Source organism: Cicer arietinum, chromosome 6, assembly GCF_000331145.2.
Source record: "Cicer arietinum cultivar CDC Frontier isolate Library 1 chromosome 6, Cicar.CDCFrontier_v2.0, whole genome shotgun sequence".
In the NCBI taxonomy this organism is placed as follows: domain Eukaryota; kingdom Viridiplantae; phylum Streptophyta; class Magnoliopsida; order Fabales; family Fabaceae; genus Cicer; species Cicer arietinum.
The window spans coordinates 42,088,918-42,103,676 of NC_021165.2; the positions used below are offsets into that span (position 1 = coordinate 42,088,918).

General features: G+C 32.8%; 1 protein-coding gene across 1 annotated transcript; it reads right to left on the bottom strand.

Moving 5' to 3' along the window:
* Positions 1 to 9,806: 9,806 nt before the first annotated feature.
* LOC140918646 (pentatricopeptide repeat-containing protein DOT4, chloroplastic-like) lies at positions 9,807 to 11,991 on the bottom strand. Its single transcript, XM_073369968.1, has 2 exons — positions 11,143 to 11,991; positions 9,807 to 11,057 (listed from the first exon to the last, which is right to left on the bottom strand). Exon 2 carries the CDS (start codon positions 10,950 to 10,952, stop codon positions 10,200 to 10,202), a length of 753 nt encoding a protein of 250 aa, XP_073226069.1. The 5' UTR covers positions 10,953 to 11,057; positions 11,143 to 11,991; the 3' UTR covers positions 9,807 to 10,199.
* Between the last annotated feature and the right edge of the window lie 2,768 nt (positions 11,992 to 14,759).

The following is a 14,759-nucleotide window of genomic DNA, read 5'->3' on the forward strand; positions in this document are numbered from 1 at the left end:
AGTAAACCATTGTAGGACCTTTAATTATTGGGACTATCAACAAGCCTGGTACAACGTTTTTCTCATTCAAAACCAAAAATTTAGCCATACTTGGCTATTTTTCTTTAACCTAACCATGGAACCTTCAAAAATTCCATAGTGGTTTGCTCATTGGTGGAAATTTTTCGGCTCCATTCCAGATATCTTAAAAACGGAAGTCCAAGAAAGCTTCCAATTATACAAAACTCATTACAAACCAACAGAAAGGGAACGCATTTTTCACCCCCTAATGCTATTCTCTACAAAATTCTTTCTACCATGGGTATTAGCCTGGTATTTTGACATCAATCAAAAGGAAACACAAACAATCCTCGTAAGAAGATTCAAAGTCAGATGGTGGACAAAATTCTCTATTCCACCAAGCATCAAAAAACAAGTTGTATCGACATGGCTCCAGAGGCAAGGAATGAAGAAACCAGACCCAATGGCAACTAAATTCTTGGCCCAAAAGTCATTTGCACAAACTCAACTAGCAGCAGCAAAATCCGAGGAGGAATACTTTGAAATCATGGCCCAACTTCTCAAAAGTAAGGCCCAATCATCCAAACATTCCTCAGACAGCGCTTCAGAAGACTCTATCAAAATAGAAAATGAAAATGAAGACGACTGTTTCGGCATCTTGTTACCAATAAAATGAATATGACGGCCCAATACTCTTGGCCCATATAAAAAAAAAACTTTTATTATCAGAAAAGACAATTATTTCTGAAAAGCAAAAGCAAAAGATTCGGGCACTTGTCTGCCTTTCACACTAAAATCCAAGACGATTATTTCTGAAAAGCAAAAGAAAAAGCAAAAGATTCGGGCACTTGTCTGCCATTCACACTTAAATCCAAACGAGGCACCGAAAGCAGAAGGAATCTCATCATTTCCTCCACTACACCAAAGCTGTACAAGCATGACTCTTTGCCTATATAAGCAAGGCTTGTCTTCAGTTCAAGGCAGAGTGAAATAGAGCAAGATAGCTTCTGTTAGAAATCTTGAGAATTTCTTAAGTGTCTCCTATATTTTATTTTGTATTTTTTGTTTTCAGTTTTCAAGAACTTGATTCCATTGTAAGTATTTGTTAATATGTTTTAATCATATTCCGTTTTCCCTTATCGTATTCTTCTTTAAATTCTATAATTTAAGTATGCTGTGCACTTGCAGCTAATAGCTGATCTTGTGCATCAGAAAGTGTGTTTAGTATGAACTTTTGTTTTTTCTTTGTTATTTTCCAATTTGTCTTGCTAAAAACAAGTAATTTGGATTTACCGTTTTTTATTTTTCTTGGTTTGCGGGTTTGGTTTTGTTTCATTAAATTATCAAACGCTATATTTCGCATGCAAATCTTTGAACAAGACTTGATAGTTGAATTCTGTTCCTATTGTCGATGACCCTTTGATCCAGGACGTTCGTTGTATATATATATATATATATATATATATATATGTTATTCTGAACAACATATGCATGACCTCAAATCTTTTCTTTTGGAATAAGGAAAAGTCGCCCAATATCTTAGTGTGGGTCACCAAGATATTGAGTCCTGATTGGTAAAGGTGGTCTGACCAAACCCCAATCAGCGTCCTGATTGTTCTCCTTTACCTGTTATCCCATGTCTGAAATAACCTAAATGTTCCACCGTGAATAAGGCCAAACATGATCTGATTAATGATATTGTACAAAACTTGAAATGTTTTGTATAAAATGCCCTTATTATGTCATATATAAAATGCATCATTCATCCATAACAATTATATATAACTTTAGGCGACATACTAAACTCATAATAATTTAATCCTAAGTCCTTAATTCAAAACGGAAATCCTAGTCAAAAATATAAACAACATCCAAGTCATGAAAATAGTAACAACATCAAGTCATGGAAAAATAATAAACATATAAAAGTCATGAATTTAATAATCAACATAAAAGTCATAAAAAATCATTTGTATGAAATTTTAAAAACACCTATATGCAAAAATTTCATTTCATCATACTTTAATTCTCCTAACCCGTATTAATGTAAAATAATTTATTCAAAAATTTCAACCCATAAAATCCTTGTACTAAAAGAAATTAACGTAACATAACACAATTTCACAAACACATTAGAGACAACAGCAGTAACGAGCATAAATCGTGCTCGACAAGCATAATCACCTTAAATCTAATCAGGCACGAGTAATTAAATTTTTTTTCTTTCTAATATATATAATTCATTCACAAACAACATACCCATAAACAACAATACGCGCGTCTGATTTATTTTCAATGAAAATCCCTATAGGTTAATTTGTGAGTTGTTTTCTTCCTTTTTTATTTTATTTTATTTATTTATTTATTTATTTTCAACTTCAGAAAGTTAAATTCCTATTCTTAACAAAATAAAAAGATAAAAATAAAAATCTTTAATAAAAAGAACTCACTGGTTGTGACAAGGAAGAAGATGATGTTCTGATTAACTTGGTGGTTGAGCTCCCCTTTTGCTTGAATTGTCACCTTGACCCAAGTTCTTCAAGTTTGGGTTATCATCCTTCGCTGTTGAAGCTGATTAGTTACAAATTGAGACATGCAAAGTTTAAAAACGGGTTTGAAGACCTTTATCAAGCTTTTGGGTTTACTGATTTGAAAAAAATGAAAGGAAATGGGAGGTTGAAGATTTGGGAGGATGAGGGAGGTGGTTCACAGTAACGGGAGAAATGGAAGAAGGAACGGAAGAATGGAAGAGTAAGAAAAAAACAACGATACTTAAAATATAGAGGGGAAATTATGCCATTGCCCTTCATTTGTCCAAATATTACAATAATACCTTTTTTTATTTTTAAACAAATAAACTAATTGTTTTATTTTTAAAATTAACAATTTTAAACATTAACTTCTATACTTAACAAAACAAATTAGATAGGTTGTTACAAAAAGGGATAAAAAATTGTCTCGGTGAGAAGTGACCATGGAGGTGAATTCGAAAATGAATCATTTAAATATCTTTTTGAAGAAAATGATATTTCTCATAATTTTTCTTGCCAAAGAACTCCCCAACAAAATGGAGTTGTTAAAAGGAAAAAGAGAACTTTACAAGAAATGGCTAGAACCATTTTAAATGAAGTCAACATTGAAAAATACTTTTGGGCCGAAGCTATTAACACTGCTTGTTATGTTTCAAATCGTGCATCCATTAGAAAAATTTTAAACAAAACTCCATATGAACTATGGAAGGGCCGAAAACCTAATATTTTCTATTTTTATATATTTGGATGTTATTGCTACATTCAAAATAATAAAGAAAATTTGGGAAAGTTTGACCCAGAATCTGATAAAGATATTTTTCTAGTATACTCCACAACGTCAAAAGGTTATAGAATATGTAATCTTAGGACTCAAACTGTGGAGAAATCCATGCATGTAATTTTTGATGAGTTTGATGACTTGTGTTTAGAAAATATGGATAAATATGAAGAAGATGAACATTCATCCTCTTAAGTACACAGTCCAAACGAGGACGATGATTCTGATCCAACCTCTCAGCAACCTACAAGAGGATAGAAAATAGTAACGCATCATCCTCCTAATCTGATCATTAGAAATATTGTCGATGGTGTTAGGACCAGAAATTCTCTAAAAGAAAATACTAACATGGCTATGATATCACAAGTTGAACCCAAAACAATTGATCAAGCAATTTGTGACAAATCATGGGTTGAAGCCATGATGGAGGAGCTGTCACAGTTTGAAAGAAACAAAGTGTGGAATCTTGAACCCCATCCTCTGGAAAAATCCATCATTAAAACTAAATGGATATTTAGAAACAAACTAAATGAGGATGAAGAGGTCATTAGAAATAAAGCAAGATTAATGGCACAAGGTTACAACCGACAAGAGGGAATTGATTATGATGAAACAATGCACCATTGCTCTATCAACTACAAAGGTTGAATATGTATCAGTAGCACAATGCTGCTCATAATTACTATGGATGAAGAACCAACTAGAGGATTACTCTCTAAGGTACGCAAAAATTCTCATCCTCTGTGATGATACAAGTGTTTTTAATCTTTCAAAAAACCCTATACAACATTCTAGATCTAAGCATATTGAAATCAAGTATCATTTTATCAGAGATCATGTTCAAAAATGGGACATAAAATTAATTTTCATTGAAATTGAAAATCAGTTCGCTGATATTTTTACCAAACCTCTCCAGGAGGATCGGTTCAAAAATATATTGGAGGAACTCTCCATCATTAATTTGTCCAAAGTTATTTAAATAAAATTTTATTCATGAATAATTTTTTATTTATTTAAATTTTCTTCTGAGGATCATATCTTAAAATTGAGAAATATCATCCTCTAGAGGATGAGCAAAATCTGATGATGTTTGGTCAACCTGAATATCATTGTTTTATTTTTAATTTTAGTTTATGCTTATTGGTCAAATTATTCCTGATGCAATATCAAATCTGATCTTTTAAATAAAGCCTAAGAATCAGAGGATAGGTAAACCAACAGAAAATATAATATATTTTTTGGTGAAAGTTCCTCTTGCCACGTCACACAAGCCATGCACATGCCTCACGTTTCCCATTGGTTCGCCTTATGGCACAACTCCCATACATCCCATCTTGCATTTAATGCGCATATTGCCATAAATGACCTTGATCATGTTTCCCATAACCTGAAGTAAACAATGTCAATTATAAGGAATGGAGGTCTGAATTATAATTGCCCCTTTTAAAACATTCCTAAAACTGAAAAATTCAACTCAAGATTGATCTTGGTTATAACGAAGATTGATCTTGGTTTGGCAAAAACAGCAATATCAATGTTATCAATATAAACTCTGATTGTAATGCATAAAATAAATAGAGATAGAGATAGAGAGATCACACAAGGATATATCCTGGTTCACCCAACCCGGGTTACGTCTAGTCGTCACAACCGTGAGATTTTTCACTAAATGTTCAAACCAAGATCATTCTTGGTTTTCATGGATCAATCTTGATCTTTACACGGTTTCTACCTTTCTACCTAGAAAGGATTTTTCACAGGTTTACCTTACACTATTTCAAAAAGGATTTTGCAAGATACCTTTTAGAACCTAAAAGGATTTTTACACACTACTCAAGCTATTTTATCAAAAATAGCCTTGAGTTACAAAGTGATGATTTTAAGAGTATTAGAATCTTAGTATTGCTCAACTCTTGTTTGAGAAATAGATTCTGTAAATAGAACTCAGTTGTGATTGATTCTAACACAACACAAAGATTAAAAACAACAAGCTTTAAGAATGATATTGAGATGCTTGAGTATGATTGAAATGATTGATCTTTTCTTGGTACTTTGAATTATGTTTTGTTCTTCATCTTGAAGCTGCATTTATAGACTTCAAGAAGGCTTGGGACAGCTCATATGGCCGTTGAAATAGGGCCAGCTGTCATGAAAAAGCTGTTGGATAAAGTCTGCCAAAAACAAGAGTGATCACAACTGCATCCAAGATCGATCTTGAGAACCAGGATTGATCTTCGAATTTGTGATGATTTGTTATGTACTTTGAGATTGTTGTCAGCTGACTGAGATGACTTCTTGCGTGCAAGTCAGGATTGAAGTACAACTTAGGTGTACTTTACAGCCTGTAAACTTGTACTTGTAAATGCCTCATTTGAAAAATGATCTTGTATTATGCCTTTATTGAAGCATGTCTTTGATTCTTCAAATTCTGGAACAAATGTGACTCAGATTGATCCTTGGCTAATTCTATATGAGAATATAAGATGAATGATGTTTCCAGGATTGATCTTTTTACAAGGAACCTAATTATCCTTGTTTATGCCATAAACGAAGATCGTTCTTCGTTTCTCAACAGAAGGTCAAGATCAATCTTCGTTTTCATGAATAGCTTTAAGATCGATCTTCGTTTTCCAGAATCAATCTTCTTTTTCCATAACTGCTTTCTTTGATCTGATTTGTGATGTTTGATACCTATCTTGTTTTAACATACTCAAAAACACATGTTAAATATCAAAACACTTAGAATCATAATTAGAATTCTTAATTAACTTTTTTTTGTTTTCATCAAAACATTAAATTGAGATTTTGTCTCAACATAACCTACCCTAGCCATCATCATTACACTCCATCAAACGTCTCCATTTCTTCCTCCTTTATCGATTTTTTCTCTAACCTTCCACGACTTAATTTTTTTTATGCCTCTTGTATCAGTTTCAAAAGTTTCAAAAAAACCAACCTCCTTCTCAAACAATTTTTTTCATCTTCTTGTCACAAATGGCTCTCACTAAACACTCTACAAATCGTAAAGTCTCTTCTCTTGATCTAGAAAATAGCTTTAACAATTATTCAAGCATTGAGTCTGATGATCACGAGTAGATCACATTGCTGCTCAAACTCATTTCTATTGTAAGAGGATGAGTAAATTTTGATGATGTTTGGTCATACTCAAAATCATTTTTATGCGTATTTGTTTTTTCCTTGGTCAAACTCATTATTCCTAAAAAATCACATCTGATCTTTAAAAGAACCTCTAAAAATCATAGGAACAAAACTGCCAGGCATGTGCACGCTCCGTCTCTCCATTGGCCAGTCTGATTGGCGCGGCCTCATTGGCTTTCGTCCAACATTTAATGCACAAACGACTATTTATGACTATTACAACCATTCTCATTTAATGCACAAACGACTATTTATGATTGTTACAATCATTCCCATTTAATGCACAGATGGCTATTCATGATCATTACGACTATTCATGGCACAACCTACTCTATCATCCTTACTACTTATTCAATGGCTTCCACATCTGCCTCTTTCATCTTCCTCTAACGGTCACAACATTTCAAACTCCAACCTCCTCCTTCTCCAACGGTTACATGTCCAAACCTCTTCAGGAGTATCGATTTGATTTTTTTTAGAAAAATTGTTCGTTGTTACCCGTGCATCAATCTCTGAATAAAATTGGTTAAGACTTTTTTTTTCTATTCTTTTTTTTTTGTGATGGTTGACAAATTTAGGGGGAGATAGATTATGATCATCTAGCTATTATCTTTTTACTCAACTATTTGTTAAGATGAATATTTGTGAAGTGTTTATGTTATGCTTGTTAATGTTTATGCCGTTTTGAACCATCTTTTGTAATATTGATCTCATTTATGTGAAGTCTCTTTATGGTTCAAATTCTTGTTTCAAAACTTTGGCATATGTTCAGGGGGAGTAATTTTTTTTATTTAAAATTTACTCTTATTATTTAGGGGAGCATAAACATTTTATCTCATAATTTTTTTTATATCATAATCTAAAGAATTTTGTCAACATCAAAAAGGAGGAGATTGTTGAGACAAAATCTCTCTCAAATGGTTTTAGTGATAACAAAGTTACTTAAAAGATTATGATTATGGTTAATGACTAATATGTGTTTTTGAGTGTATTCATATAAGAAAACAGGTTATTAATCATTAAGACAAAAAGGAGAAAAATCTGATTCAAATCTGGAGGATTGGAATTCGAGAGGATGGCCTCGTAAGAGGATGAAACTTCAAATATGCAAAATACTCATCCTCACTGACACAAATTCTTTTATTCATTAAGTGAAGGCAAAACAGTATTAAAGGATGAATAAATAAAGCTTTTGAAATAAAGAAGTCAGAAAGCAAAAGAATAGGTACGAGGACGGATTATACTAGGATAGGTCTATGGTCAATATCTTGGAAAGCAACCCAACACCGTTGAAAGCAACCCATCATATCATGTACAAAGGCTAAAAGTAGACCTATATATCATTCTTGTATGATTGAAAACAATATAGAGTCATTCTTCAGAAAGGCAACAACAAACAAGCCAAAAATAGAAGCTTTCACATGTCTTAAAGAAAGGAAAAAGAAAAGGACATCACATGTAGCTCTTACATGTCTTAAAGAAAGGAAAAAGAAAAGGACATCACATGTGGTCTTACATGTCTTAAAGAAAGGAAAAAGAAAAGGACAACACATGTTCAAGTTCCTAGGAATACTGAACCTCGTGTAGGAGGATGAACTGCATTAGTCAAATGACATCTGGATGGCAATTTCGTAATTATAAGAAATGACCTTGGACTTTTTGATTGAAGTCCCCAACGGTCATAAAGCTTTTGCCACTTGAAAATATCATCTCAAAGTCTCTATAAAAGGCAGGGAGCTCTTCATTATCAAACACACAACAACATTGCATAAAAAGATCAAGTATCTTAAAGCTATCAAGAGCAATATCCATCCTCTCTTCATACTTTCTATAATCCTACACTAGATCTTTGAAATATCTTTTTAGAAAGTATTTAAGAAAAGAGAAACAATCATATTCATATCTCTTTGTAATTTCCACGTGAGTTACACTTGGAAATAGTTTGGAACTTGTAAGAAACAAGATTGTAAGCTTGATGAGGATAAAGAATACACAAAGTGTAAGTAACCTCTGTTAGAGGTTGATCAGTTTGATCATAAGTGAAATCTCACAAGTGTGTGAGGACTGGACGTAGCTTTCATTGAGTGAACCAGTACAAAAGTTATGTGCGTCATTTTTTACATTTTCTCTCTCTCTCTCTTTTACTCAGCATAAATTTAAAGGTTTAAATAACCATCCTCGGGTTCGCATCCTCTCAGAGAGGATAGCTTTTAAAAACACGTGAAAAATATTTTTAAACAGCAAAATCCCTATTCAACTTCCCTTCTAGTGATATTGAGCTACATCATACCCACAATCAATTGAAGTTAAAGATGATTGGCCAAATGTTTCTCAAAATGATCCTTGCAAGAAAAATCTTGGTTTGAATCCTAGCAACTTTAATTTTTCTACTACTTTAATTCACATTTCTCTTAAATTGTTTGAAAAAATTATTCCTCCTATTCTTGATAGGTTTGCAAATATTCATGTTGAAATGCCTATCTTGTGTTATTTTCATAAGCCTCATTTGAAAATTGAAACTATGATGCATCAAGTGATTGATCCATGTTATTCTTTTAAACTTGATTTGATAATTATAAGCCAAGACTTGAATGCTTTTCTTGATAAATGTGTTGTTGTGCTTTCTAAAGTAATTTTGGTTCATGACAAATTTTTTGAATAATATGTTGGGATTCTTAAGAAACATTGGTTTGCTAACTTAAATACTTACTCTTGTGTTAAGAATAAAGTTAGTATCTTGAGATTTTCTATGAATGGTAAATGTTTGCATGTAGAATTAGTGGATAGTTGCAATACTACACCTCTCATTACTCTTTCTTTTAGTGACAAATATTTTAAATTTCCATATGATACTCCTAAGTTGTTTGAGAGACTTGTCTTGTTTCAAAAATAAGTTTATGATAAAAGGAATGTCCATGAGGCTCCACTTGCGTTGAAGCCTTTGGAAATACAAAGTAACTTCTTGCTCGTCTCCAATTCCAATCCAAGAAAGGTAACATTGGTACTTAATGTCAATTTCAAGAGGTATTATTTTATTTCTATCTTGAAAACTCCTTATATTGAGAATGAATATGTTGGATTCTTGAATGCAAAACATGGAATTGTGCTTCACCTACTTGACACATTTAGTGGTGTTTCACAATTTCCATTTGATCCCAGTGGTAGCGTTAACGTTGTTCTTCATGTCTTTGACTTGTGTTTTTCTTCTTGTAGGTTATGATTGAGCTAAATTCGAGGTCGAATTTCTTCTAAGAAGGAGGGAATGATGAAGACCTAAAATGAGCTAATTAGGAGGAAAAATAATGAATATTTCAAGTCAAGACTTTATAATAGTTTTTAGTTTTATTTGTGTTTAATTTGAATTGTAATAATTTTGGTTAAGTGGTGTAAGTCTAATATGGGTCTAGAGATTTGGCATTTGGCCCGTTTTAGTAATAAGGTGAATCATTCTTTAAATACTTTGTAAGAGTCTCATTTTAGAAAACTTTTGAAATGAATTAGAAGTAGTGAGATGTATCTTCTCTTTGAGTTCTTGGATTAGAACTTCAATCTTATCAATTGATTTCTTTACCATTGTGGCGATTCCACATTGGCTTATCAATCATCCTTGATTGTGGCGCCTTCTTCATCTTCTCTATCTAACCCATATTTGTTTATTTCTTTTCCCTTTTATTTTACTACTTTATCTTAAGAAATCACTTGGTTAGATCTTCAATCTCACGTGGAAGCACTCAAATCCACATTAGTATCTCTCTGCCTTTGTCTAAAGCTGCTAAGCCTGCACAAGCTGAAAGGACACAAGCCATTGTAATGTCATGAGGCTTTAACTGTTTTACGATGTCTGGAAAAAGTTCTAAAGCTCCATTGGGAAGTGAATTTTGCAAATAGCCTCCGATCATCATGTTCCACGAGACAACGTCCTTAGCTGGAATTCGAGAGAAAACTAAACGAGGTTCTTCCATGCTTCCACATTTTGTGTACATATTGATGAGTGCATTAGCAACAGGAAAATTCAACACCAAGCTATTATTTATAACATAATTGTGTACATCCCTTCCTTTATCCAAAGAGTTGCTACAGGCACAAGCATGAACAATGCTTGTGACAGTATAGATATATGGTCTAACACAATTGCTTTGCATTTCATCAAATAATCCAATAGCATCATCGTATAGACCTTCTCGTACATAAGTAGCAATGATTGAAGTCCAAGAAACAATAGTTGTTTCACCCATCTTCACAAAAACTTCAGTTGCACCATTTAAATTACCACATTTTGAATACATGTCTAGTAAGGTATTGTTAAACACAACTTCTCCACTAAAAGAAGCTTTCACTCCAAAAGCATGAAGAGCTCTACCAAGTGAAAGGCTTCCAATATTTGCACAGGCAACAAGTACACTAACCAATGTGGTCAAATCCACACCAACCCCTAAAATCAGCATCTGAATGAAAATCTCAAAGTCCATTTCTGGAAAAACCATTCACAACACAACCAATTATCATAGAATTCCAGGAAACTACATCTCGGTCACTCAATTCATCGAACAGATTATGTGCACTCTCAACTCCACCAAATTTAAAATAACCTGAAATTAGAGAGTTAACGACAACAGTATTAGAACCAAAACCTAATTTTAAAACATAGCCATGAACCCTTTTACATTCCTTTACCTTTCCCAATGCAGCAAAACAATTCAATACACAAGTAAATGTATAAGAATCCCCTGCAATTCCCAATTTCTGCATTTTCTTAAAAAGACCAAACTTTCCCTATAATTACCCATCTTTGCATATTCAGACATCATAAGATTCCAAAGAAAAACCTTATCATTGAGAACCTCATCAAACATTTCTCTCCCTTTAACCAAATCACCACAATTCACATACATGAAGACTAGTTTTGCACCAAAAGCCCCTTTAATTGGAATACCGTTGGAAACGATAATGGAACGAACCCTTTTTCCATCTTCCAAAGATTTAGCTCAGCACAAAGCTGCAAAACGGAACAGTAAGTATTCAACCCAACTTCATATCTTTTTGACCTTATAAGAAATTCCATGGCGTTTCTGAGAACACCCATTTCGCAGAACTTACAAATTTTCGCATTTTGGTCAGTGGTTACGTTGTGAGTGGTGTTGGCTAAAGATGAAGAGACACCGACACTACTACAGCTGCAATTGCCAGTGTTGAAGTTTTGACCACATTTCAGGCACATACATACCTTTGCACCCAGTATCATACACTGAATTCATGGTAATCTCAAGATGCACCCTGTCTCTTATGTTTCTTGAAATGTCAATTTGTTTCTCTTCAGGAGGAAAATATAGTTGAGCGTCCAAATCGATTGGTGCATCTTCATCGTCCTCGCCACTTTTTCCAGCGGTAGAGATTTTGTCCTCCCAAAAAAAAAACACCCTTCATCAATAGGTGGTTCTTCAGTGAGTAAAAGAGAGAACTCAGAGAATATGCACTCAGCAGATGGCATGCAACACCTTCAATACAAAATCATAATGAAACATGTTATTTTGGTTGAAAGGAAGTAGATGAAATAATATGTGCTGGAATAAGATAATATATAATATGCAAGGGGCTATGTTTGCATTTTCTCTTTTTTCTATACAGAACGACAAATAATCATTTTTTAGGTAATGAGTGGACCCCAAGAAGAAGGGATCATTTATTTTGTTTGTGTCCGTCATTTAGCATCATGTTACAAACATAAGTTTATTTGGTCAGGTTTACAGGAATATAATATTAAGAGGGGTTTGGTAGAAGATTTTGAATATGACGGGATCTTACGTTTTGGGACGGAAGTCAGAGGTAGTAAATACTAGATGAGTAGACTCCATTAAATCGAAGTTTCACATTGGCAAAAGCAACAAAAGAATGTACATAATAGTAATACATCATACCATCCTATGTCTTATCATTTAATTATTTACCTGACTGTTAAAATAAGAGATATCTTCCTAGAAAACTTACTGACAGACTAAATGTTTTGACCTCAAGATGTTGTGGGATATTAAACTACTAATTATAATTACAATTAGAACAGTCAATTTTACAATTCTCCTAATTATTGTCTCCTGTCTACTTAGAGGGACCAAAATAATTTATAATTTAAAAGACTCCAAAAAACAAAGTCCCTCACACTAAAAATTCCTTAAAATTTTGTGAGCTTAGTAGGTTTATAGGCCCACTTTTTCAAAAAAAGAATCGATTTTTTTTTCGATAAAAACCTTTGATTTTTTATCGATAAAAAATTTCCGATTTTTTTTGATAAAAAACTTCTAATTTTTTTTCGATAAAAATTTTTTGATTTTTTTTATAAAAAATAATTTACAATTTTTTTTATAATATTTTTTTTATTTTTCTTACAAAATGTTTTTAAAAAATTTTTTTTTTTTATTTTTCCAAAAATCTTTTTAAAAAAAATCTCAAAATTAATAAAATATTGAAGGTATATAAACCCCTAAGCCCCTCCCTTGATCCCATGAAATAATTAGTTGGGATTTAAAAAAAAAAATTACTTTGACAGAAACCTAATAGTAGGGATTTAATAAAAAAAAATGAAGAAGGTCTTGAAGATAGTGGTTTTTTGACAGGATTACAGCATAATCAAATCAATCAAATGCAAGAATGTTAGCATGGCAATTTAAATAGGTGGGAGGATAATTTGTTGTCATATCAAATAAACTCTCGAGCTTTTAGTGGTTCAGCCTTTATCATGATAGCTAGGTACTCGGTAGTAATAAAAGTATATACACACACAGTACGCAGCACACAGAGAAGGAATGGTAAGCGATAACCAAGTTACAATTTGATAATTTTGTCAAATCAAGCAAGCACTTTAGTAGTCTTAATTGTAAGATGTTAAAAACATATTGAATAAGAAATGAGAGACACTCGTGTTACCATTACAATCACAAGCTATTCCATACTTCAAAAGAAGCATTCAAATGTCAATGCAGAGAGAAAGAAATAATAATAATATATTTTAAACTGAAGTTTTCTTGTTACAGAGGAACAACAACCATTTAAAGTAACTGCAGACATCAGGTTTATGCTGTTATCATCAACTAGTTTTAAATCAGATGTAGGGAATAAATAGTGATTAAGAAAGTTTCAATTGGAAAGAAACAGAACAATCTGAAAAGTGTATTTCGTAGTAGTACGCAGGATTTTGTTCTAAACGTTGGTTGAAATGGAACAGCCTCTCCCGGCTAGTTGGTGAATAAAATTTTTCTGATTAATTTTTAAAAACTATAAAATAGTGAGCCTTTCCATGTTTTGAGACACAATACAACAAAACAACTCACCCTGTTCCTGTTCAGCAAGGTTCCATCATAGTTTTAGCTAAACTAATGGGACGGGAAGGAAGAGGTGACCGAGTCTGGGTGTCAAGGGGTTATTTATTTCTTTATCATTCATCACTTTTTTGGGATATTAGTACAGACACATGCCAAATAAATTTGCAGATGATGCATAATCGGACGTAGAGATTTTAACTTTTCAGTCCAGAAGGATTAATCTATGGCAAACCAAATATATAGCAGTGTAACATCAAGAAAGTAAAAAACAGAAGCTATAGAAGTAGAGATGATAAAAATAAATAAATAAATAAAAACAAAGCACCAAAATTGAAAGTAGCCAACTAAATTCACGAGGAAAATACCTATTACACATAAGTTTTTCGAAATATCAGTTGAAAGATTTCCTAGACCTAATCTCTCCAAAGTAGTGCAGTATTCCAAATGTAAGATGGAAGCATTTCTCTTGTATATAACCGCTCCTTCCCACGGCGACCCTATATCTACAATTTCTTCTTCATCATCATCCCAATCCAAGAACATTGTGCCTTCTTCGATGTATGAATCAAGATCACGATCATTCCCCTTGCATCTTGATGCATACTTGTGTAGCATATTTGATTCATTTTGAAAGTGAGCACCTATATGTCTTGTTTTACAAAGGGGAACTGTTCTATGTCGAAAAGGGGTGAAGGAATTACATTAAAACATTTGTAGGGAATTTGAATTGTAAAAGCTCCACGGAGAAAAACATAAAGGGGTTGCAGAGGATGAGGAGGCTAAAAGTGGCATTTTTAGGTTTCAATGATAATGGGTATAGCCCTAAAGTATCAAAATTGGAATTGGAGTTCTGGTAATGATTGTGTGAAAGCAATAGCGATTAAATTGAAATTTATATAATTTTAATGGTAATTAAACAAAAATGGGGATAAAATAGAAGCTATGTATCTGTTACTATAGAGTGTGGTGAGATACTCA

Excerpts from the sequence above, each read along its gene's own strand:
- LOC140918646 (XM_073369968.1), bottom strand. The coding sequence starts at position 10,952 with ATGGTTTTTCCAGAAATGGACTTTGAGATTTTCATTCAGATGCTGATT.